This window comes from Mesocricetus auratus, unplaced genomic scaffold (assembly GCF_017639785.1).
Source record: "Mesocricetus auratus isolate SY011 unplaced genomic scaffold, BCM_Maur_2.0 Super-Scaffold_100006, whole genome shotgun sequence".
Taxonomy (NCBI): Eukaryota; Metazoa; Chordata; class Mammalia; order Rodentia; family Cricetidae; genus Mesocricetus; species Mesocricetus auratus.
In genome coordinates this window covers 93,327,616-93,355,079 of record NW_024429190.1, presented here as the reverse complement: position 1 = coordinate 93,355,079, position 27,464 = coordinate 93,327,616, and the positions used below count along the sequence as shown (strand labels likewise).

At 37.8% G+C, this 27,464-nt stretch overlaps 2 protein-coding genes across 8 annotated transcripts in view; one reads left to right on the top strand and one right to left on the bottom strand.

Moving 5' to 3' along the window:
• The window catches only part of Nrg3 (neuregulin 3), a 985,840-nt gene that overhangs the window by 370,207 nt on the left and 588,169 nt on the right, over positions 1 to 27,464 (bottom strand). The window lies entirely within an intron of this gene.
• On the top strand, positions 18,052 to 19,339 carry LOC121132757 (nucleophosmin-like). Its single transcript, XM_040747670.1, has one exon. The coding sequence runs from the start codon at positions 18,140 to 18,142 to the stop codon at positions 19,016 to 19,018; it is 879 nt and encodes a 292-aa protein (XP_040603604.1). The 5' UTR covers positions 18,052 to 18,139; the 3' UTR covers positions 19,019 to 19,339.

The window sequence follows — 27,464 nt, the reverse complement described above, 5'->3', positions numbered from 1 at the left end:
CTGTGATAGCAGGAGTAGGTGGCTCCTTCTCCCTCCCTGGGGAGGAGGAGTTTTCACAATCAGTGTTTGTTCAGTAGCTGGGGCACAGGAGCCAGGTATGAGAACCTGTGCTTATCACCTGACCCCAAAGTCTAATGATGGTGTGAGAATTCAGATATATGAAGGAGAATTTTACAGGAGGGTGTAACTATGAGATAAATTGTCTTGGAAGTACCTGTTTGTACCTTAACTTCATAATAAAATAGCAAACATAAAGGAAATAAACTTGAAAATTATTTTTTATAATAATGAGAAAATAAAATATTTATTGCCAGACCCCCAAAAGGTAACTTTACGAAGTGAAGCAATTCTCATACTGTCTGGTAATTGTGTTCCTAGATGTTTTCTCAGACGAAATGAAAACTAATCACCCTGAAATCATTTGCACAAATGTTTGAAATAGTCTTATGACTAACTGCCAAAACTGAGATGTATTAACCAAGACATTCTTCAATGGGTTAACTGTATACCAAAATAACACTAGCTTTGATACATGCATGCAATTGCATAATGTTCAGTGTTGAAACAATATATTCATGCACATATATAAAGACAAGAATGATAATAAATTCATCTAACTAAGTGGAAAATGCAATCTCAGTAAAGGTTACTGATGGGGGATGTCCTTTTGTATGTATGTGTCTCTTATAGGTTGGTGAATAAAACACTGTTTGACCGGTAGAGGCAGTAAGATAGGTGGGACTAGGAGATAAAGAAAATTCTGGGAAAGGTAGACAGAGAGAGAGCCTGCCAGAAGGAGATGCCAAGTAGAGACCTGGAAGATAGGATGTGCCAGGTATTCTCTGGTAAGATAAGACCATGTGGAAATACACGGACTAGAAATTCTGATTTAATAATTAAAAGCTAGCCAACAAGAAGCCCTATCTATTGGCCAGCAGATTTTTAATTAATATAACATCAGTGTGTTTATTTGGGACAAAATGGCTGTGGGGGATTCCCGCAACAGTAATTCCTTGTGTTATTTCAATCACATGGCATTCTGAAATAGAGAAAGCCACAGAGATAATAAGAGATGGCAGTCAAGACCTGGTCAGATAGGGTTTAAAGCAGAGCTTAACCTGGTTAACAGGAGAAGACTGTGGAGGGAATTATGTGGAATCCTATTCCCCTTGCTCATCTTTTCTATAAACCCAAACTTCTAAAGTATAGTTTATTAATTAAAAATTTATTACTGTGATATTTGGCAGGGGAAGAAAATGTAATAGTGATGTTCTGCCACAGATCTTAGCTCAATTACAAATACAGTTCACCCAGTATTTTGACACAACTTGAAGATGTTTTTAGAGAATGGTTTCTTTCTTCTTAATCAGCTACAAATGCAAACTTAACAGACTTCAAGAAACTCTGGGGTAAGCAGGTCAGTTACCTAAGTCTGCCTGTGTAGCAACCAAAAGAATATCATGAATGAAATCAAAAGGCTTAGAAACAGAAATCAGGGAGTGAAATGGCCCTAACTCCCCCTACCCTCCAATAAATCCTCAAGGTTTTTGATTTATTTTGCTTGATTGTGACTAATGGCATAAGATTATGGGAATGGGGAGAAATGAGAAGCTAAAATTTAAATACCAAGGTATGATGTCAGGAATTGCACCCCTTTGTCACTGAGCACAGAAGTACACATAAATGCCTCCTCAAACACTGAGGCTGGTGTTGACAAGTGTGTTTACAGACACAGAGCACAGGGTGCAATTTTGAAAACCTGGAAAGTCACCAGACTCTGGCCTGAAAAATTCGAATTTGTACTCATATTCAAAAAAGTTGAGCTAAAGGGTTGGGAGTGAGACAAGAATGGCTGCCAGAGGCAGAACCCTCAGCACATGAACAAAGTCTGTTTGGCCAAATAAAGTTCTCCATGTTTTGCCTTGTGTATTGTACCTTTATTCAAGGTGAGTATTTTATTCATGGTATGTTAATTGAAACTGGGTGTTTTTCATTCCAGTAGAAAAAGCACTTATCGTATACAGTTTCCTTAATTTACAGATTAGCAATTACTCTTCCATTGGCATTCGCTGTTTCCTTTTTTTATTTCTTGTTTTTCAGGATGATTTTAATTAGAAATTCTAATTAACTACACACCACAATCACCCTTTTTACCTCTTCATGAAATTACTCCTCATAAAGCAGGATGAATGGAAACTGAGCTACAATCAAAGTGAAGCTGTGAATCAGAAATAAGCATTGCAAATCTCCCAACATCCACCAGAATCCAGGAGCTCTTTAAATATTCTGGCCCTTCATATACTTGAGAAATCATTGCAGATGCATTTAAAGAATGATTTCATTAATCCACTCACTGAATTAAATAGAGTAAGTTAATCTGAACAAAGACCAAGTCATCTTTCTAGTGACCTTGAGAACTTGAAGATTTCCCAATTCTTGGTCTTCATTTCTCAATAGAGGTACTAAGTGTACCTGCCTCCCAAATACTGTGTTGCCAGTATTTCAACTTGTCAGGATATAGAGCACAGAAGTACACCTGTAAAATAGTTGAGACATTGGGATCAGGCAGTATTGACCATGGGAATTTCCTCTGTTTGCTGCTGGGGATTGAACCCAAGTTCTCACTGTGTCAGGCAGGCATTCCACCACTGAGCTCCACCTGAAGCCGTCTTGGACAGTTTTTAACATGAACTTTTATTGTAACAGAGCACCTCAAGTTTGTTTATGCTGAAGCAGCTAGACATGGCATGCACTGCCTAACTGATGCTCTCATAGAAAGCATTTGATGATACCTAGATTCAAATAACATCTGGGTCCAAATTTGAGAATCTGCATTGTCACCCCTTGGTTGTTTTTAAACAGTAATTTAGCTGCTTGTCTCTGATAAATATCTTACTACCTATTCAAAATTCGCTGAATTAAATCTTCAATTATATGAGCTTTCCATTGCCTTTGTTTACTGAGTAAACACTTGTTTGCTTGTGTTAATCTGTCACTGGCCTTTGACTGTGTGTGAGGAAGGCATGGGTCCCACCTTTTCATAAGAATGCAAAACAGATTATGGTTGCCATGGAAATAGACACTTCCACAAAAGTTTGTAGGATTAACTTACTTGCCACTTTTAATAAAGCTTGCAAAGAAATATTTCACTAAAGCTACTTGAGAAAAATATGAGGGAAATAAATTTTGGAGGACACAAAATATAGCTATGGTGAAATTTTATTTAAAAACTCATGCTGTCATGATCTGTATTCTTTTCTTTCATAAATGTTAATTAAATGTATTACTTCCTTTCTTACCTTATCTCCTTCCAAGTCTTCCTGTATCTTCTCCTTCCAACCCTTCTTATATCCTTGCCCTCATTCCTTCAGAAACTGATGCCCTCTTTTTCTTTGATTATTAGTTACATATGTTTATAAATGTATACATATCTAAATACAGCCTACTGAGTTCATTTCATGTTGCTGGTGTGTATGAAGGGGTTCATCCCTGGAAAAGAGTAACTCCTCCTCTCAGCAGTCAGTAGTTGCCTATAGTTTGGCTCCCAGAATTCACTTTGTGACTTCCAACCATTTGTAACTCCTACACCCTTTTCTGCTATCTATAGTCACAGAGTAGACCTGGTTCACAGCACTGCACACAGGCAGAACACCCATACACACAAAATAAAATAACTCTTAAAAATTAAACCTTTTAAAATTAATTAATAAAGAATCCTTTCAAAAAGCTTAAGTTCTTGAATCCCATGCTTGAATGGGGATGTTTCCATTGTGTGGACTGCATTCTATGCATCTGGTCTCACTCTGAACAAATTTATACTGTAACTAACACTACTATGTATGTTGTCAATTCACTGTCCAGACACAATGAACCTGAGAATAGCATAATGGGACACCCTTAACTCTCTAATTTACTTGGGATAACAGAGTGACCCCCTACAAGTCATTTTTCTCAGTCTCAAGGTGAGGCACCAGAGGGATGCCTAAGCTAAGCAGTATTAATTCAGATATGGTCCTGCTCATCATTATGATCTGATGTCAATTTCCTCCCTGAAAGGTGACCTGAGAAGTTATAATCTACTTCAGGGAGAGACAGCCTGGAGCCTTGCCTTCTCCTAGCATTAGCATCACAGGGAAATTCCAATTTCTTGGGTTCTATTGTTTCAGTAGGCTGAGAGCCACAGGGAGGAGCATAAGTGTCTCTATACTATCTTCATTCCTGCCAGGATGGTTACATTTGTTACGTATTAACATAGGCTTATATCGTTTACGTTTTGGTTTTGAGCTCCAGAATATGGAAGTGTTTATGTGTACATCCTTGTAACCTCTATACCCCCTATGAACTATATAGCAATTGATAAGGGGTAAAATGTTTGCTCTATAGCCAATGAAATCTAGAAACAGATGCATGTGGTAACTATTAAGAATCATCCATTATGGAGGGAAACATAAATAGAAAAAATGCTACATATTAACTCAAAATATTTAAAAATATATTTTCTGGGTAAATTGTCAAAAATTTGTAGCACAGGTGCCAGGTGACACCAACTCATGAATTTTGAATTTAAAACAACTTTCAAAAAACTTGCTTAGCCTGATTAAAAAACAATTTTAAATAGATTTTCAAAATTCAAATGAACAGCTTCTCAAAACTGAGCTGAGACTTCATTTATCCCAAAAGAACAATAGGTACTTTATAAGGTGGGTTTAAAGCACAGAGTTTTACCTCTAACTGTGGTGGTATGAGGAAGAGTAGATCCATGTTTGAATGCTTAGTCACCTAGCATTAGGATAAAATAATTTGGAAGTGTGGCTTTGTTAGAGGAAGTGTCATTTCTCCAACCCCATTTGATGATCTGACTCGGGGTGGGATCTGAGCTTTCATTAATCCACACCAGGCCCAGTCTCTCTCTCTCTCTCTCTCTCTCTCTCTCTCTCTCTCTCTCTCTCTCTCTGTCTTTCCCTCCCTCACTCTCGCCCTCTGTTTCTCTGTCTCTCTGCTTGTGGATCAGGATGTAATTCTCAGCTGCCACTTGAATGCTACTTCTGCATGGTCTTTGCCATGATGATAAGGGACTAAGATTCTGGAACTGTAAGCAAGGCTCCAATGAGATGCTTTCTTTTATGAGTAGGCTTGGTCATCGTGTCTCTTTACAGCAACAGAACAGTGATTAAGACACTGACATCCCCTCCCAGAAAACAACCCTGGCTTTCTAACAAAGAAGCTAAGAAGGTGGAAGCAATACACACTGTTCATCTTGTCACTCAAGACTCAGGTGCTTGGCTTGCCTAAGAGCAGAAGCAACAGAAGCAACATATTATCCTATGTCCACTGCTGCCACTACCCATATCTGTCTGGCATCATACTTGCTGCACTTCTGACTATCCCTTTTTAATGCACCTATGAATGGCAGCTGCTTGTCTAATGAGATCCTCATTTCCTGCCACTACCCTGCTTGGGCAAGCTGCACTTTGGCATCAAATTGAATGCTAGATAAGCAGAATCCTTACATGTGCAATTAAAAGCCACTGAAGTGGAGATAACAGCATCCCATAGTTAGCTGAATAATTCATGATGAAATGCTCTCTATTCATAGTGCCTCACATCCTTGACTTGTTAAGCATTTTGCACTCACGCTAAGGTACTGGCTTCAGCTTAGCCATTCTTAACCCACTCTTATGACCAAGTATCTACATTTTTAATATGACGATTGCAAGAATTTTACATAAATAGGTGAAAAAGGAAACAAGAATTTTTTTTTAAATGCAAGAAGTCTAAGTAAATGTTGGGAAAGAAAAACTCCTTGTTTTCTTTGAAATGAGTGGTTTAATTCAAAGCACATGAAACATCATCCTGGGCTTAAACTTTTTATTTCTGGATCTTTCCATTTGATCATTTATTTTTAATACAGTGATCATGATTTTAAAGTATGAGAATATAACAAATCACAGGCTACTTCCATTGGTATTTAACCAATTTCTCTAAAATTATATATTTTACTTTTCACAGTCCTTTGCCTAATTTCTATTTGTTGATTTGAACTAATTATTATAAGTTCCCTATAACTTAAGGAACTCATTGCTCTGCACCAATATTTAACAATTTAGTAATAGAGTGTAGACAAACATTCCTTAATGGAATAAAATGCAGGTGCAAAAATAAAAAAAAAAAACTAACTGATTTGTGTAAATATCCGTATAAGAAAACAATTCTAAAAAGTAAATTAAAACCAAAAACAAGCAGCAAAATGCATCCAACACACAAAGGATAGATCTAGATTGAAAATAACCTGTTAAGTAATCAATGGTCTAGGCCCTGCCCTGTATGAAATGACAGACTATGGACACCCCCATGGAGGGCCTCACCCTCCCTGGGGAAATGAGGGGATAATGGGGGGGGGGCTGGAGGGAGGGCACGGGAGGAGGGTAGGGAAAGGGAGAGGAACCTGGAACTGACTTGTTAAGCAACCTTGTTTCTTATCTAAATTTAAACTGAAAAATAAATTGAAAAAAAGTAAGGGCCTAGGCCCTGCCCTGAACAAAAATAAATAAATAAAAAAATAAAATAAGAGATTTTTTTGCATTAATTGGCCAAAGCACAAAAACAGAGGAATCCATGTTATCAGGACTGTGCTGAGTGTTTTAAATTTTCTAAGGTGTGATACTTCTGTTTAGAATAAGTGAGACTTGTTGCAGAGAAAGAAAAGTAATAATGGGAGACACAGTGTTTGAATAGAATGGACTTCAAGGTTCAAAAATTTTATATACCTCTTCGGCAGCAAAACATGACTAAGAGGTTGAGTCATCTCATGAGCCCCATCAATTTACATTCCTGGGGATGCTCATACTTTCACTTGACTCTACATAACTAATTGTAGACATGTTAGCTGTCTGTGATATACATGCTTCGTCAGTGTATTAGAAGCCCAAGTATTAGATTAATAAATGGTCAGTAAGTAGGTCTGCTTATTTAAACTTTTATTCATGTAAGTGTGTTCTGAGTCATTATCCACTCAAGTATTGTTATGAGATCTACCTTTACAAAGAAATAAATCTTTTTATCATACTAGAATCCCATTGCCTCCAATGATGACAGTATATATTAAGTGATAAATCAAACCATTGAGATTAAAACTGGCAACTGTGACAGCTATTGGAAGGAAGATACTGTAGAACACAAATGGTATGTAATTAGAGATGAGGCTATGTATGAGGAAGGAGCTTATTGGACAATATCTTTGAAGACAGGTGGAAAAGCTAATGAGGAACCTGTCTAACTCCATTTTGAAAGTGGCGGCCATTATACTGTATTGTTAGAAATAAGTTTCCCAGCCAGGCGGTGGTGGCGCACGCCTTTAATCCCAGCACTCGGGAGGCAGAGGCAGGCAGATCTCTGTGAGTTAGAGGCCGGGCTGGACTGATAGCCTCCTAAACAATACAGAGAAACCCTGTCTCGTAAAAACCAAAAAAAAAAAAAAAAAAAAAAGAAAGAAGTTTCCACTTACTGTAAGAGCTGAGTTGCTGTTTTTATGTCCATTTCATGGAGCCTAATATGCCCTACCCTATGACTTTGACTTGTTTTGAGAACACTCTTAACCTTTCTAACCCTTACAGAACCTTCCTCACAGACCTAACTCTCCCTAATCGCATGAAGACCACATGATGGGGTTTTCATTTTGTTGCTGTTTGTATTTGTGCTTTTATTTCTTTTTTTTGAGATTTTTTATGTATTTCCTTATTGCCCCATTATCTTCTATAAACCAGCTTTGTAACTACTTGTGATTTTATTCCTTCAAAGGGGCCCAAAGAATGCTGTTCTCTTTAACCTCACTTAGCAGACAGTTGCTGGCCAGCTCTTGGGTGCACCCCAGTAAAATAAAGCTTGTTTCAAATTTGGATCAAATTGTGATGGTGATATTATTGTCACCTTGTGGTATTAACACAGCTTTCACTCAAAACCAACAATAACCATTTTGGGTAATTGTCTAATATTTACATCTGGAAAATATTCAGTATAGATTGGATTGATGGAGGAAAGCAGGCTATAAGGGAAGTATTTCTATGGAGACTGGGGAGTATGGTAAGGAATCATGTGACAGAGCCAATGGTAGGATGAGGACATGCAGGAACTGTAGCATTTCTGTAGTAGGGTATACACTGAATGATAAGGAAATTCAGAACTTGATCCTTGAAATTAAAGCAGTCTTAGTGCTCTTTGCTGTAACAAATAAATATGGGCACTACAAGGCTTAGGAGCACGGTATCTATCAAGTGTAGGCAAGGTTGGGAATGGGATATGTAAGCAAATCAAATAGATGGATTTAAGGATTTACTGATCAAGGTATTATTGATAACTATTTGCAAGTGAGAATTTATGTTGCAAAGAAGAATGTGCACATCTAAGCAAAGCACACATAAAAAAATGAGGCAAAGGGGTTATGAATGGCCAGGAAGTGGTAGCACACACCTTTAATTCCAGCAGTAGGGAAGCAGAGACAGGTGGATCTCTGTGCGTTTGAAACCAGCCTGGTCTACAAAGTGAGTCCCAGACAGGCTCCAAAGCCACAGAGAAACCATGTCTTGAAAACCAAAGGGGTTGTGGGATTGTGAATGAAAATTCCTGGAAATAATCCTCATGTTACACTGATCCTTCACCAACACCGATTAACTGATCAGAACTTCAAGGATTATAGAGAAGTTAGAATGCTCTAGGCCTAGGGCCAAGTAGGACTTAGCCTTTGCCGTCTTTAACCTCTTTGCCATTCTTTGTCCACCTTCATTTCTGTCCTAATGTGCTTGGGACTGTTGTCCACAGAACGCTACACTGGGAACGTCATCACTGAACATCAGTAGCTGTAGCAGTGGTATCCCCACTTTTGTAACTGCCTACCTGATGTTTCTATAATGGTATTTGAAAAGTTAGTTGATTGATGATTTTCTTTTTCTTTGTTTTGCTTCCAGAAAATCCTCATGAAGTTTGGGTAACCCTGACTCTGTGTTCTTGGCCTACAATCACTCATATTTGTCTCGAGAATAAACTGCCCAATACCTATTTTGAGGTGAGAGTTGTGTATTTTCCCATAAAATGTAGCTAAATTCATTCCTTGAGAAATTCTAAAATGTAACAATATCTTTAAGGAGAGACAGACAAAAACAAAAGTAAATAGGGCCATGAAACACAAAGAGTTTTTATTTATTTTTAGTGATTTGGGAAAAATAAAACATGTACAAAGAAATAAATGGGAACATAATGAAAACCACTTAACACAAAAAAGCTTTCACACACTGTGATCATATTGCTTGTTTCTCCCAATCATGCTTTAAGGCAAGAAAAAATAGTAAAAATTAATTCCATTTTAGGTATGAAACATTGATTTCAATTGGATAGCAATTTGCTTAAAGTAATATTGATAATAATGGAGGAGCAACAAAATGAGAGTTTCTTATCTTTAGACAAATGCTTGCTGTCTTATGATAGATACTCTCCATGTCCATTGAGCAGCTGAGATAACTGCCTGAGTAAAATCCTCTTAAGAAGGATTGCACAATATGAAACAAGTATGTATCTCCAAAATTATGTTCTGCTGGAAACACATATACTCAAGTGTATAAGTAACAATGATACAAGGTACCCATGATGATTTACACTTCTTACCCCAGCAAGTGGGAGGAAGAGGCAGCAGATTATGAATTTAAGGCTGTAGATGCCATTTAGATCTTGTCTGAGAAAAAGGAAAAGGGAGATGAAAAGAGACAAAGGGAAGAGGAGGAAGAACAGAGGAGGAAGAGGGGGGGCACATAGGGGAGTAATTTAGCACTGAAGCTAATCTGGTCACAGAAGACTGTGGAACACACCACGGAAGCTTGTGGTGGGAATCAAAATTCATAGCATTTGACCTTAGAGAAGTGCATGTAAGAAGCTGGGTGCACATGCAGAGGCACAAGGTAAAGGCCTATACACTGAGACAACGCAACAATATGTAGACAGCAGACAGTAGTCTGCTAAAAATGCCAAGCAATTCAGCTTGGACAGGCCAAGAGAGAGAAGTATACATCCTAAGTGAAAATGTAGTTAGGATTTACATCATGGAGAGTGTGGATAAAATAAGATCACTTGGAAACATCACTGGCCAATAGCATTTAAAATGATTCAGTAAAGGTAGCAGGAAAACAGATGCCATAGATGACAGGGAAGATGGTGGGATACCTTTTATGAAGAAAATTGTCATGCATAAAGATTGATTTGTATTTATTTGTCTTACCATAATATATCCCTAGCTGTGTTATTAGTGCAACCTTTGAACAAACACCACAAATGTCAAATGTATCCATGTCTCTCTACTGAGGAGGTTTATATGAGAATGCCCAGCTTGCTCATGGACATGTAGTAATGGATATTTCTAAGATGCTACACATTGTTTGTGATCCCCAAACACCAAGTTTACTGCACTTAGTAAACAGTCCTTCAATTCAGACATCTTCTTGAAGACATTGCTTAAATAAAGACTGGTTGGTAATTTTCCTAACTACAATTATTAATTATTGGAATTTCAGATAATAGATTTAAGATTGTCCCAGGGTCTAACATCATACCTTCTCTTCAGTTACTGAGAGAATGTTATGTGTATTCTGTATGAGAGGAAGACAATATTTCTAGGCATCCTAGTTAAGATGGGAACAAAAGAGTAAATAATAAATGCTCTGGGGATCAGCTTATCCTTTCTATCATGGGTCTTTAAGTCTGAATGGGTTTTTCCTTTGTTAAAGTTGATCGTGAAGGTGGTGGGTAAGATGGAACAAACAAAAACAGCAACAGCACGACTCCTACAAGAATTGCTTGCAGGATGTTTTGTGGAAAGGGTTACTGAACTCCAAGCAACTCTGTGTGAGCAAAAAATAAATTCTTTTGCTGCAAGACTACAAAAACATTGGAATTTATTGTTATCACAGCACAGCAAAACACCATCATGAGTGATTATCTTATATCGACCTAAATAGCCTCCTACTAACAAAACCTATTATGTTAGCGACAAGATTTTTTTCTTCTTCTTTAGAGAGGTCTTCATTTTATTGATTTAATATCTACCACCAAGGAAGTTAATGCATCAGTCGAAACTAGATGGTACAATCAACACAGCACATAATAATGAAAAGACTACAACATTCATGTGACTGTGTCCTACGTGTCTTTGCTTTCAAATTCTAAGTTCATCATATTACTAGAGGATAGAAGCATGCCTTTAAATTGTTTTTTTATTTGATGTCTCAATGAATAACATGAAACATTATAAGCCCATTGAATGTTTGAGAGAAAAAGAGAGATACACATGTGTATGGTGGTACCCACGTGCCTGAGCATACGTGGGTGGAATCTGGAGGTTAACATCTCATGTCTGGGTGTATTGCTCTCTCTCTTTTGCTTCTTTTACCTCATTTTAAAGTTAGTTCTTTGAGAATTTCACACAATGCATTTGATCATATTCCCATCCTTCCTCTATTCCCCCCAGATCCATCCCCACTTCCCTATCCATTCATCTCTGTGTTCCCTCTCTTTTTTTAAATCCATGAAGTTCAGTTTGTGATGTCAGTATATTACTAAATCTGTGACCTTTATATGAGGGTAGTCAACCTACCTTATCTTTTGAGACTGAATCCCTCATTGAACCCACTGCTTTCTGATTGGCTAGGCTGTCTGGTCAAACATCTTCAAGTATTTGCCTCTTTTTTTGTTCCACATGAGTTGGTTCTTCCTGATTTACCTTTATATGAATTCTTAGATAGAAACCTAGGTCTACTTTATCCACTAAGTCATCTCAATAGCCCCTTGAGATTTCTTTATATGTCTTTCCAGAAGCCATCATCCTGTATGCTCTTGTGTCACAGGACTTATAAAGAGTAAAAGATAACCCATTAAAAAATGTCTGACACCCCCTCGTTTCTTGGATCTTCCTGAGCCTGCTCCTTGCATAGAATGGACCCGCCCTGGCAGGAAGGACCACCTTGAGTTCGGCCACACCTTACTCTTGGTTCCTACATTGTCCTCCAACTTTTGCTTGAGTGAGGAGAATAGCAGGAGAGGCCAGACCATCTAGAGTTACAGACACTGAAGTCTTAACCCACATACACCACCAGGAGACTAGAGGAGAGGGAGAGACCACACCTGCATCTGGGTTCCAGGAGTTCAGTTCAGTTTTTACCTGTGAGTGTCTGCCTCTGCTTCTGTCAGCCACTGGATGAGAGTTCCAGGATGGCATATAAGGTATTAATTAATCTCATTATCAGGGGATGGGATTTAAAGTAGCTTTAGTGCCAGTTGGTGTCATTCTTGTAGGTCTCACTAGCTAGAGCAATAAGACAACAAAAGGACATCAAGGGGATACAAATTGGAAAGGAAGAAGTCAAACTCTCACTATATGCAGATGATATGATAGTTTACATAAGTGACCCATAAAACTCTACTAGGGAACTCCTACAGTTGATAAACACTTCCAGCAAAGTGGCAGGATTCAGTAGCCGTATATACGGACAATAAATGGGATGAGAAAGAAATCAGAGAAACATCATCTTTTACAAAAAACATAAAATATCATGGGGTAAAGCTAACCAAAAAGCGAAATGCTTGTATAGTAAGAACTTTGACTCTTTAAAAAAAGAAATTAAAGAAGATGCCAGAAAATGGAAAGATCTCCCATACCCTTGGATCAGTAAGATCAACATAGTATCAATGGCAATATTGCCAAAAGCAATCTACAGATTTAATGCAATCCCCATCAAAATCCCAATGCAATTTTTCACAGACCTTGAAAGAACAGTACTCAACTCATATGGAAAAACAAAAAACCCAGAACAGCGAAAACAATCCTGAACTATAAAGCAACTTCTGAAATAATCACCATCTCTGACTTCAAGCTATACTATAGAGCCATAGTCATGAAAACAGCTTTGTATTAGCACAAAAGTTAACAGGTAGACAAATGGTGGTGAATTGAAAATCCTGATATTAACCCACACACCTAGGAACACCTGAGTTTTGATAAAGAAGCTAAAGTTATACAATGAAAAAAAGAAAGCATCTTCAACAAATGGTGCTGGCATACTGGATGCAGACATGTAGAAGACTGCAGATAGATCCATGTCTATCACCGTGCACAAAACTTAAGAACAAGTGGATCAAAGAACTCAAAATAAATCCAGCCACGCTGAACCTCTTAGAAGAGAAAGTAGGAGGTACCCTTGAAGGAATTGGTACAGGAGACTGCTTCTTGAACCTAGCACCAGTAGCACAGACATTGAGATTGACAACTAATAAATGGGACCTCCTGAAACTGAGAAGCTTATATAAGGCAAAGGAAACAGTCAATAAGACAAAACAGCAGGCCACATAATGGGCAAAGATTTTACCAACCGCACATCTGACAGAGGGCTAGTTTCCAAAATATACAAGAAGCTAGCCACCAAAGCACCAAGCAATGCAATTAAAAAGTAGGGTATAGAACTAAAATGAGAATTCTCAATAAAGGAATCTAAAGTGACTGAAAGACACTTAAGAAAGTGCTCAACATCCTTAGCCATCTGGGAAATGCAATTCAAAACAACTCTGAGATACCATCTTACACTGGCCAGAAAGGCTAAAATCAAAACACCAATGAAAGTGTTTATGCTGGAGAGGATGTGGAGAAAGAGGAACACTCCTCCATTGCTGGTGGGAGTGAAAACTTGCAAGACCACTTTTTAAATCATTATGGAAGTTTCTCAGGAAAATGGGAATCAGTCTACCTCAAGATCCAGCAATTCTTCTCTTGGGCATATACCCAAAGTATGTACATATAACAAGGATATATGTTCATCTATGTTCATAGCAGCTTTGTTTGTGATAGCCAGAACCAGGAAGCAACCTAGACGCTCCTCAACCGAAGAATGGATGGAGATAATGTGGTATATTTACAAAATGGAGTATTACTCGGCAGAAAAAAAAACAATGAAAACTTGAAATTCTCAGGAAAATGGATGGAACTGGAAGAAAACATCATGAGTGAGAGTAACACAATCACAGAAAGACAAGCGAGATATGTACTCATTCATATATGGATATTAGTCATAGAGAAAAGACTACCAGCCTACAATCCACACTTACGGTGAAACTAGGAAACAAGGAGGACCCCAAGAGAAGAACACATGATCCCCTGAAGAAGGGGAGAAGGACAAGAACCCCTGAGCAAATTAGGAGCACACGGGTGGGGAGGAGTGGAGGGAGAATGGGAAGGCGAGACATCAAGAACGGGAGGGGTGAGAACAGGAGGACTGAGACAGGAGGAATAGGGGAAGGCAAGAAAGCAGATGCCTTGATAGAAGAATCCAGTATAGGTTTGGAGAGAGGTCCAGCACAGGGGATCCGTTAGGGAATTTACAGGGATGACCACAACTAAGAATTTAGGCAGTGGTCTAGAGGCTGCCATTGATGCCCTTCCCTTATATTGAGATTGACGACTACTTTGGTTGCCATTTCTAGAGCCTTTATTCCGTAGCTGATCAAAGAAGAAACAGGCACCCACAGCTAAACACTGAACCAAACTCCTGGAATCCATTTGGGATAGGGAGAAGGGATGAGCAAAGGAGCCTAGATGGTGCTGGAGAAACGAGCAGCAACAGTTGACCTGACCTAGTGATAGCACGGAGACACTAGTGGCAAAGCTGAAGAACCAGCATAGGACCGAACCAAGCCCTCTGAAGGTGAGTGACAACTAGGAGGCCAGGGCAGTCTATGGGTCCTCTAACAGTGAAGCCAGTGTTTATCCCTAGATCACAAATAGACTTTGGAATCCCTTTTCCTGTGGAGGGGTACTATTGCAACCCAAATACGGGAAGAAGGCCTAGGCCCTCTCTCAAATGATGTGATGGATTTTGATCCCATGTGGAGAGCCTCACTATCCCTGGGAAGTGGGTGGGGGTGGGTTGGGGGGTCAGTAGGAAGCATGGGAGGTAGGGAGCGTGAGGGAATGGGGAGACTGATATATAAACGAGCGGGGTATTGGTAAATCATGCCTTGAATCTCAGCACTTGGGAGGCAGAGGCAGAAAGATCTCTGTGAGTTCGAGGCCAGTCTGGTCTACAAAGCAAGTTCTAGGACAACATCCAAAGCAATACAGAGAAACCCTGTCTCAAAAAACAAAAATAAGTAAATGAATAAATGATAAAAATAAAAAATGATAACCCATTGCTTCTTGGAAGTCTAATACCTTATCATGTATAAACTAGAAGCTATTGTACATTCCATCATAAATAAAGGTTTTTCTGATTTTCTGAGAACAGTTACCATATTAAAACCATACATCTCCATATCTTAAAATAAAATTAAACTATTTTCATTCATTGAAAATGCTAATATATTTGAATGTTTGGCAAACAAGCAAAAAATAAAAGGAAACCAAAAATACCTGAAAAGACCTGTGATTTTTATTATTTCCTGATATTAAAAGCCAGGACATTCAAATAGGGGAATCACTGTGAATATTTATTGAGTACTTACTAATAAATGCCAGGGATAATAAAAGTAGTTTTTCAAAAATTAATATTCTTATTTATCACAGTAAACCTAATTATGTAGAAACTCATTTTGTAGAGTAAGAAAAAAAGGTGCCAGCTAACTAACTTGCTCAATGCTCACTTTAGCTAACAAGAGACAGAGTAGGGATATTCAATCCCAGATGCTGCTCACAAAGCTGTACTTCTAAAATCCACAAGTTGGTTTTTAGTTTTGATTTTATTTCCTCATTTGTTTTGTCCTGGCCTTCTTGGTCTGGAATCTTTATTACCTAGGATGCCATGACACACTTCTTTTGGAATTCCAGACCTAGAAGAAGAGAGAATTGCAAAATCATCATTAATATGCATGCATTCAAATAACCTGAAGCGAGTATACCCAAGGGTTTTCCCAGTATCTTGAGATGAAGGACATACTGCATTCCGGGCTATTTGATCTTCTGAGACTGAAAGTAGCATTGGCCACCACAAAATTCAGGGTCTATGGGAGCCCAGTTGGTAACAGGCCTGTCTTGTAAGAGTGAGAACCAGAGTATGATCTCCCAGAACCAAAGTAAAAAGGACAGGCATGATAACAGCATCCACAGTAGCACATAAAATGCAAGTTTCCATCTTCTGCATATCAGCATTTTATGTAGAAGGTGGTGCCAAGGAACCACTCAGTACTGCACCAGGAATTAGGAAAGAAGTCACAAATTGGGAAAGTGACTTTTGTTTTGCATTCTTTCTTTTTCACCAGAGTACCCCTACTGAGCTGTGAAGGTAGGGAGTACTCAGTGAAAGTCACCTTACTGCAAAGAATCAATCCTCATGCTTTTTGCCTTCAGCGGTAATAACTATGAGGTGCCAGAATATGCTCAGACACACTTTGCACTATGGGATCCTACTGTGAAAAATAGGCACTCTGTCTAGATCCAGACAGATGGTTAAGAGCAATAAGTTAGGTGAGCTACAGATAAAGAATTTCCATTTCTCTTCACTTAAGACAGAAAACAAGCAGGACATCATATCTCAATTCTCTGGCTGGCTTTTTCCTTGAGTGAAAGTTAGAGCAGAATGTTGCTGAGAAACTCTGATTTTGAGAGTTGATCCTCCTGCTCCTCAAAGAGAGCAGACTGGAAGTCAGCTAGTAAATACCCCCCCCCATATAAAGGGCTTGGAAAACGTCAGGTCACTCACTCTACAAGTTCTTTCTCAATTTTATTACAAACGTCCTTGCCAATGCAGAAAATCTGATGCACAATTTGAATTCAAATAGACTACAAAATTTAGTTTTAATTAATTCCTGAGAAGTTCCTTACAAAGAAATACGAAAGATGAATCAACAGACAATATAATTATGGAAATAGTATTACTGACAGCTTCAACTTAAACACTCACAAACACATTTTCTTTGCTGCAAATGAATTTCTGATTGAAAGGATTAGGTACTATCAACCAGTTGTTTTTTCAAACGATGAATACACATGGAAAACTGATTAGTGGATTCATCACTCATTATCACATATATTACAATCTTACTACATACCTGAGTAAAATCAAATGAAAGAACAACTTTTTCTTTTAAAAGACATCTTATTTATTAATAACCTCTTACAATAGCAGAAGTACACTCTACCTTATTTAATATTGGACATCTGTGAAAAAAAGTTAATCGACATTATCATATTGTATATTCTCCGATACAATACATCAACATAACAAACTTGAAAACACCTCAGCTACCAAATATTTAATATATACATACTGAAACTATGATAACTATGAAATGAGGCACAAATAGAATGTTAGTACAATCACAACTTGAAGGGTGTCTCCCGGTACAGATGGGTAGCAGAGGTAGAAGTAGCCATAACATATGGGTGACTAAACACAATGAAATAACCTAGACAATGTTTTTTTATTATTTATTTTTAAGTTTAAATTTAGATTAGAAACAAGGTTGCTTCCCAAGTCAGTTCCAGGCCCCTCTCCCTTTCCCTCCCCTCCTCCTGTACCCTCCCCCCAACCCCTCCCATTATCCCCTCATTTCCCCAGGGAGGGTGAGGCCCTCCATGGGGTGTCCATAGTCTGTTATTTCATCCAGGGCAGGGCCTAGACCCTCCCCCAAGAGTTCAGGGTGAGAGTGCGTCTCACATTGTATACTCTGAATGAATACTGATCTACTGTCCATGGCTCAATAGATTACCTAGGCCTCCTCATTGACACCCCCATTCAGGGGGTCTTGATCAGTCCCATGCTGGATTCCCAGGCATCAGCCTGGGATTCAAGTGTTAACCCTGGTCAGGTCAGCTGTTTCTGGGGGTTAAACCAGCCCAGTCTTAATCCCTTTGGTCATCAGACCTCCTTCTCTTTTACTGGCTTTCTTGAGTTCAACTCAGTGCTTAGCCGTGGGAGTCTGCTAGTCAATGTTTTTTATGCAAAGTAAATTAGACTATTGACTAAGTAAATTAGGTTTCATTTGAATTTATGAGGACACATCTTCTTTAATAATTTCCAGTGAGCCCTGGCGTGATTCCGTCCTGCGTGTCTGTTCTCAGGAGCAGCAGGCAGTTTCCTCCGTCCAACTTCTCTCACACCGAAGTGCGCACCTCCACCTCATGGAAGACTCGATGGACATGGACATGAGCCCTCTTAGGCCACAGAACTACCTTTTCGGTTGTGAACTAAAAGCTGACAAAGATTACCACTTTAAGGTGGATAACGATGAGAATGAACACCAGTTGTCACTAAGAACGGTTAGTTTAGGGGCAGGAGCAAAAGATGAATTACACATCGTAGAGGCAGAAGCAATGAACTATGAAGGCAGTACAATTAAAGTAACACTGGCAACTTTGAAAATGTCTGTACAACCAACAGTTTCCCTTGGGGGCTTTGAAATTACACCACCTGTGGTCTTACGGTTGAAGTGTGGTTCAGGGCCTGTGCACATTAGTGGACAGCACCTAGTAGCTGTAGAGGAGGATGCCGAGTCAGAAGATGAAGATGAGGAGGATGTGAAACTCTTAAGTATGTCTGGCAAGCGGTCTGCTCCTGGAGGTGGTAGCAAGGTTCCACAGAAAAAAGTAAAAATTGATGAAGATGAGGAAGAGGATGATGAGGACTATGAGGATGATGAAGATGATGATGATGATGATTTTGATGATGAAGAAGCTGAAGAAAAAGTTCCAGTGAAGAAATCTGTACGAGATACCCCAGCCAAAAATGCACAAAAATCAAACCAAAATGGAAAAGACTTAAAACCGTCAACACCAAGATCAAAAGGTCAAGAGTCCTTCAAAAAACAGGAAAAAACTCCTAAAACCCCAAAAGGACCTAGTTCTGTAGAAGACATTAAGGCAAAAATGCAAGCAAGTATAGAAAAAGGTGGTTCTCTTCCCAAAGTGGAAGCCAAGTTCATTAATTATGTGAAGAATTGCTTCCGGATGACTGACCAGGAGGCTATTCAAGATCTCTGGCAGTGGAGGAAGTCTCTTTAAGAAAATGGTTTAAACAGTTTGAAATATTCTGTCTTACTTAATTTCTGTAACAGTTGATATATCTGGCTGTCCTTTTTATAATGCAAAGTGAGAACTTTCCCTACTTTGTTTGATAAATGTTGTCCAGGTTCCATTGCCAAGAATGTGTTGTCTGAAATGCCTGTTTAGTTTTCAAGGATGGAACTCCACCCTTTACTTGGTTTTAAGTATGTATGGAATGTTATGATAGGACATAGTAATAGTGGTGGTCAGATGTGGAAATGTTAGGGAAACAAAAATATACATGTGAAATAAACTCAGTATTTTAATAAAGTAAAAAAATAATTTCCAGTGAAATATTGAATAGAAAATATACTGACAGCAGTCCACAATTGTGTATAAACCACTGTATTCCCTTCTAAAGTTTTAACTTTTAAGTGAATGGGAAATGTCAGTTTTCATAATGTTAAAATTTCAGTGGAGACTGTTTCCTTCATCATAACTTCATTGAAATCTCAAAACTAGGATGTTAATGTCATGTTCTAATCTTTACTAAGATGATACTGCTTTGTATATACATGCATACATACATATATTCATGTTTTCCTTGTCCTTGAATGTTAAGTAACTTCCTCTATTTTGGTCATTTATGAGTGCATAGTAAGCCTATATGTCACTATAAAGAGACTGAAATATGCAGCTGTGCACATAGCATGTATGAATATGTGATGAAGGTCTGGTATGTATGAAGAATGTGAAGGTCTGAAGTATATGAGGTATATGTGAGCATGTGATGAAGGTATTGAATACATAAAGTATATAGGAACATGTGATGAAGGTCTATATAACATATATAATATATAATCACATTTCATATATATGTGTATATATGTATACATATGACCATATGATGAAGTTGTATATATAAATGCATACAAACATTTGATGAAGGTCTAATGCACATAAGATGGATATAAGCACGTGATGAAAGTATGGAGGATTTGGATTTTCTAGGACTATGTGATGATTATCCAGTGTCCATGAGATGCATATTACCAAGCGTATGAAGGGCCATTATATATGAAGTACACATGAACATATGAAGAAGTATTAATGTAGATGAGGTATATATAACCACTTTATTATTAAGGTCTGGTGTATGCAATATGTTTATCACCATGTGGTGGAGGTTTAGTATATACAATGCACATGGGGAGAGGTAATGAAATCATAATGAACATGAGGATAACATGAGCATTTGACAAATATCCAATGCATATGAAGCACATAGGAGCATGTGACGAAGGCCTTGTATATGTGATTTACTTAGGAATACGTGATGAAGGTTTAGCGTGTATGAGAAGCTGGGACTATAGGATGAAGGACTTGCATAGATGAGGCTTCTATGAACAAGGATAAAGCCCTGGCCACTGAAATGTCAATGCACTGCTGAGAATGAAAGAATAAAGAGTCAGGACTCGTCCTCCACCCACTTTGCTCCTCATTCTTACAATATGAAAACATAATTCCAACATAGTGGAATCATAAGAATGAAGAACAAGATCCTTTATTCACCCCACAGGCAGCATTTCAGAACTCCCCAACATATAGCAAGCCATCATGTGATTGAAGAACTTTTATAATTATTATTATTATTTTTTTTTTGGTTTTTACGAGACAGGGTTTCTCTGTATTGTTTCGGAGGCTATCGGTCCAGCCTGGCCTCGAACGTGCAAAGATCCGCCTGCCTCTGCCTCCCAAGTGCTGGGATTAAAGGTGTGCGCCACCACCGCCCGGCTAACTTTTATAATTATTTAAAGTCAGTGGATCCTCTTGTTTGTGACAGCTGCACATCAGTTACCTTGACTAAATTATCTGAAAATTGTAGTTAACAATTATATTTCAGAAATTGTAATTGCCAAAATTTCTTAGTTTGTAATTACTTTCCCAAAATTTTTTTTATCAGAAACATTGATATCACCGTGCTTAGAATTCAGTGTTTGCAGAAAGCTGTGAAGTCAAAACGGAGACATTTAAAACAAAATAAAATGTTGTACAGTACCTATCAGTTGTTAACAGAACAGAAGTGAAGTTTTTGGGTCTACTGTCTTCTTGCTTTTCTATTGTCAAGGCTGGGAATACATGTCTTATTAGCATGACTGTGTACACACATGTTTTTAACATTAGGGGTTGAGAAAGAAACTGGTAATAATGAATGATTTTATTATAAACAGTTACTGGGAGATTTACGTATTATCTAATAACCATATCTATTATTACTTTATTATTTTACATGTCTCATAAGAAAGAAAAGGAATAACTTTGCTCTATACATGTTGAAACTAAGTCTCAAAGTCATAAAACTAATAAATATAAGATCTGTCTAGTTTTAAGAGTCATGCTTTAAACTTTATCCTTAAGAGAAAGCAAGTAGAGAGTCAAATAATTCAATCCTGTCATAATGTCTTGCTGCATAATAAAATTCTTAATGTGACGCTCCACCCCATTGCCTTCCTATTGAAATCTGCAAGGCTGATTGTGAGTCTTAGATGCATCTCCCCCTATCTCCACTTTCCTCTTAGTTGTTCTAAATGTTGCAGTTGCCTGTTTTTCATGGGTAGGGCTCAGAGTTTAAGGCTGCTTACTGCTCTTCCAGAGGAACTTTGCTCCCCAACACATACATCACATCAGTCAGCTCACTACTTCCTGTAAGTCCAGCTGCATGGGTGGATGAGCAGATAGAAAACATGGGGATGGGTTAGTGTTAGCACATTTAATCTAGAAACTCAAGTTTCACAGCCCATTTATACCCCAACAAAGAGAATGATCACCAGTATGAAATGACCTGGGCTCACCTAGAATTCACAGAGATCTGCCTGCTTCTGTCTCTGCTGGGATTAAAAGCTTGTGCCACCCCAACCTGTTTACTGATATAAATTTCTAGCTGAGACTTCTCTAAAAGGATTTTCACATCCAACTGTTTCATAACAGATATTAGAAAGGAAGCTGGTAGAATTAGGGAGGCGGGAACTTTAGCTGAACTTGCTTAACAATATCCATTGTCCATGGTGCATTGCTTTGAGTGATCTCATAGTGGCATGAATACAAACTCAAACTCCAGTGCAAGTGACCCAAACTTTGTCTTCTTGGCTCAAGATCTGCCACATCACTACATGACTACATAATTTGCAAGCTTTGTTTTCTTGGTTGGGATGATTTTTATTCCTGTGATGTGTAGTCTGGATTCTTTAAAGATGCAGGTGAAACATACCATCCTTGGGTGTCCTTCCCAGATGGATTAGGGCCTCCTTGTCTGACACTACTGTGGATTCCAATATTTTTTCAGCTTCTTTCTATTCATAATGTAACAATTGTTCTGTCTTGTCTCACCATATGCTCACCTCCAGGATTCTAGAACCAGACTTTCAACACTCAAAACTGACACTAAACTTGACCAGAGAGTTAGCTTTGTCACATTAGGGCTTCAAGACCATCTATAAAATGGGGTCATGGTGAATGCTGAGTGAGTTCAAATGTTAAAGGGCGAGGCACAGTAACTTCTGTTGAAAGATTTACTATTAGCACTCTTTTGGTCTTCAGTTCTAACTCACTGATGAATAATGAAAGACAGCAATAACAAAAAAGCATAGTCTCACCAGAGAAATCAGAAAGTGGAAAACCAAGATCCCTGGCATAGGAAAGATTACTATCACCTGCTCACAGTGCATCTAGCATCTCTCTTACCTGGTTATGGCTTGACACTGTGTTTATTGGTTCTTTCAATCAGCAGTTAGATTCATGTTTCTACTTTATTGCTGGAGACAGAGGGAATACCCAGAATTTTTTAAGTTTCTGTAGAGAATTCCTACAAAAGCATCATCACCATGTGTAAGATTCTAATTTGAATTCCTGGGAAAGGATAAAATAAATCATAGAAGAGTCCCAAAGAATATGGAAATATTTAAGAGCAGAAGGGAAATACGTTAAAAATTTTTATTGTGAAACAATGTGAGATATAGGAATAGAGAAAAATCTGATGCAAATAAACCCCAGCAAGTGTTTGAAATAGGAGAATGCCATCAAATGTGAAAAAGAACTGAGAGGTCAGATGATGACAAAGATAGTATAGTATAACTTAGTGATCTGATCTATAGTAGTTTTATGCAATGCTGTGGATGAAATTGCAAGTACAAATATTAAAGAATGAGAACAGAAGAGATTGGTTAAATAATATATAATTTACTCTCAAAAGTAATAATAGTCAAGGAAAAGTAGCAAGTAAGGAAAATGGCGTGCAGGCAGGAGATGAATAAAAGGCAGTTGGAGTTTCCTTCTTTTAAAAATATTATTCTATGATTTTTATGTGTAAGTGTATTTTGCCTACATGCATGTATGCATACCATGTGCATTCCTGATGCCCTCAGAGGCCAGAAAATTGCACTTGATAACCTTGAACTGGAGTTACAGACAGTTATGAGGCAACATGTGGGTGCCTGGAATTGATCCCGTGTCTATTGGAAACGTAGAAGGTGCTCTTATGCACTGAGTCATCTCTCTAGCTACTCTACTTCTTCATTTCTAAAATTGGAAATGTTGGGGCCTGTGTTTGCACACTGTTAGTAAATGGTAAGAGCTTATTGTCTGAGACAGAACACAATGAAATACAGAGAAATCAATCCCAAACTAACCAAGAAACTTCTTCCCTCCTTACTATCTCTCATAGTTCAAGACAGTACTATGCAGACAACTTGGGGAGAAAAGATTTACCCAGTGTTGTATCTAAACTCTGTAATACATACCTGCCCAGCAAGATGTACCCCTAGTATAATAGTGCCATGACTGTTTTAGGGACAATCGAGTGCTTTCTGATAAGACTCAGGGCATGTTCCAGAGGAAGAAATCCACACCTACTATGATAAAACTTATCAAAACTTATAACAAGGAACTTGGGGATAGCCTACTATTACTTTTACTAAATTGTCATGATATCAAACTACCTTATAAGGATTTTGTATACATGTGTAGATTTTTTAAATGCTCAACCCTGGTCAGAAGGGTAGCAGTAAATGAAGAAATGTATAACCAGTCAATATGCTAAGAGTAAGTGACTGTGAGTGCTCAGCCCAAAGTTTCAATTTTACCTCAATTTTCCTCACCAAGGATGCTAGGAGCACTGTATAAGAGGGAACAGAAAAAAATCTAAGAGCTGTAGAATGAAGAGAATTACTGCAAAATGCTCTTTTATTTTTTAATTCTAATAATTTTAATGCATATTGATTGAAAGCATAAATTCTAGGGTTAATGTGATGGATAAGTTGATAAGGTACTTGCTACCAAACTTGATGACTTGAGTTATGGCCCAGGAGCCTATGTAGTAGAAGGAAGCTATTAACACTCACAAATTGTCCTCTGACTTCCATATGTATTGCCTGGTACACCAACAATACACATATACATTGAATAAATGAATAACTAATATTTAAGTTCTATAGCATACTGTACAGATCTTTGGTATATGGTCTTGTTGTAAACTCACTCTTTCATCACCCTGCAAAATGTATCCATGGTGAATAGCTGATCCCTGGTCCTGAAAAATTTGAAATGTGGTATGTTGCTATATAAGGCAATTAAATCTGTAGATTTGCATTAAATTAAAATATAACTCTCATGAGCTAATGCTTTTTTTAGACACATTAATTAAATCTTGCAGATAAACAAACAAAATATCTCTTGCAGGTGTAAAAACTTAAAAATCAGCAGGTGAGACAGATGGAGGAATGACCTATTTGAATATTAGAAGTAAAGAGCTCTGAAAAGTCTTTTGGTACTTTGAGCATCTAATGAGAAACTGTATTTAAGTAACTCCCTTTTATCCAGACTCCCGTGAAGCATTCTCTGAGGTATTGCAAGTACCAGCTCCAGAATATTTCTGAAGATGCTTGCAGAGATGCTTCAATTCTGCTCTTGATGCCCTCCTCCTCCAAACATCTTACACACTGAGTATCTTTTTCTCCTGATCACACAAAAATTATCTAAAAACCTAATAGCAGACGACTGAAGAATTCAGCACTAGAGTGTTTTCCTCAGAAAACTCTTATTTGATACAAAGAAATCAGAATCTCAGAGGCCCAGAAGAGACGCGGATGTACCATATCATTAAGGGAATGGGGACATTTATGGAAAGACACAAAAGATCCAAGTTAGCTATATGGATTTTGTAAATAACACCCATCTTATTAGAAAATATAAATTTGTGCTAAAAAGGTGTTTAACTAGTTATCCTATAGCTCTGCATTTCTTTAGAAAAGAAGGAAATATGAACAGGTATAGAAGACACAATTAAGCATATTAACCTAAAGAGAAAAATCACATAACATAATGTTATGATACAAACGTATATATACATATATTAAACTTCATTTAAAATAGTTTGACTAAGTCTTTGGATTTGCTACATTTGTTGTATGCTATTCTATGTTGCAAAACTTAACTGTTCCCTTTGCTCAAAGTCACACACTTAAAGCACACATACTATACATCCATACACATACATTGATGATTGCTTGCTTATAGTTGGAATCAGAAACTGAAGTTAACTAAAAGTCCCTATTACTACTAAGGTACCTTCCTTTCACTTAGTACCTATGATAGCAGTCCCAGGCATTCTCTGAGAATATTTATAGGCTTTACATCCTGCCACAAGAGACAAATAGAAAAAGCTTTTGTGAGCTACTTTTTATCCATAAATTCTTTTTTAAAAAATCGCAGAAATGCATGTAACTAATGTTAAAAATAGTACTTGAGAATGCAGATTTATTTTTGCAAGATTTGTGTTTCTTTACCTAAAATGGTATTTTAAGCCATTTTCTCTCTAGTAAACATTCTAAGACATCTACTTTTATCTCTACATCCCAACAACTGCTGATTCTGTATTTTAAACTCATGGGATTCTTTGCTTGCATTCGGCTCAACTCATGATTTAAACAATACACATGTAATAGAACATTTGACTTTGTGTTGTCTGAGGCAGTTATTATTTCATGGTGTAGTCAATAAATCAATAAATAGATCTGGATTTAATATTTTAAAGAGCGACTTATAATAATTTTCAAAAGGTTTAAAAGGGGGGAGACTAAAGAGTGGCGTTGACTTAGTATGAAACATACTTTCAAACACTAATGATCTCCTGGCATGAGCATAGAATTATTCATTTCATTTCTGCAGTATTTGAACAAAGTAGATGTGACTAGAATTCAGATTTCTGAAATATAATATTAACATCTCCAAGACTTACTCACCCAATCTCTTGCAAATGGAGACGACATATCTGCAGACAGAACATGGGTGGAACTATTAATGGAAGCAGTTAGCTTTGTGGCTGACATGTTTCCATGTTTATTATATGTGCAGGGTTAGGTTCCAGTAGATTATATAGAATCACAGGTAAGGGAATTTGGAGTCTCAGAATTAAGTTAGAGAGCTTTCTTTATTATTTTCCTGTCTGGACCTAAGTGAAGCGATCAGGTCTAAGGAGGAAGTAGGACAGAACAGTCAGGCGGCTGCTAAAGGAACAAAACTAGAAGAAACAAAGTTACTGAACCATCTCCAGGGCGATGCAGGCAGCACCTTTATGACTGTTCCAACTTTCCAAGAACATAGGTTGCCTCAGTCATTTTGACTATTAGTCTTTATAAGGTATGCCCCCTCAAAAAACAAGAAAATAATAAATCTTTATCAATGCCAATCGGCCCCTTGCCTTTTGTTTCCCCAGACTTTCTAAGGCATGCAGACTATTTTCAGAAATTTCTAAGTGTAGTACCATGAGAGTTCCCTATATCAAGAAGAAAATTAGAGGAAAGTAGTTGTCCATAACATATCCTAGCATAGATCAGATGCACTCTGGTTCAGCTCCTTGGGAATTCCCTTCATTATGGCAATCCATGATCTGCTGCTGCCAGCAAAAATGTCCTATGCCCTCTCGTATGTGCCATTACTATCATCCCTGACTGTCTCCCAACCCATACACTTAGATATCTATGTGATTATGAGGGAAAATGTATTTCACATGCAAGTGCTATACCTACACTCAAAGATAAGAGAGTTAGAAATGTTTTTTCTTAATTATTTCTACCTAAGCCTCACCTCATTGATTATCCTTAACGCCCCTGATGTCTACAAGTGTACTTTGAACCAGAATCCTAGCTGTCCATCATGGACAAGAAAACAGGGAAGCATGTGGAATTCCCCTCTGGACTCTGAATAATTCTGAAAAATTAAGATATTAGTTTATGTAATTTCTCTGGAGACATGCTCCATTACTCTGTATCAGCTTTGTAACAAATGTTGATAATAGCTATTTTAGAGTTCCATACAACAGGAGCCTGGGTGGATGAACAGGTGCAGAGGGAATTCAATTAAAATCTTTCTCTTCAGAAAACCAATCTGACAGTGCAGAGTAACTGTTTGG

Excerpts from the sequence above, each read along its gene's own strand:
- LOC121132757 (XM_040747670.1), top strand. The coding sequence starts at position 18,140 with ATGGAAGACTCGATGGACATGGACATGAGCCCTCTTAGGCCACAGAAC.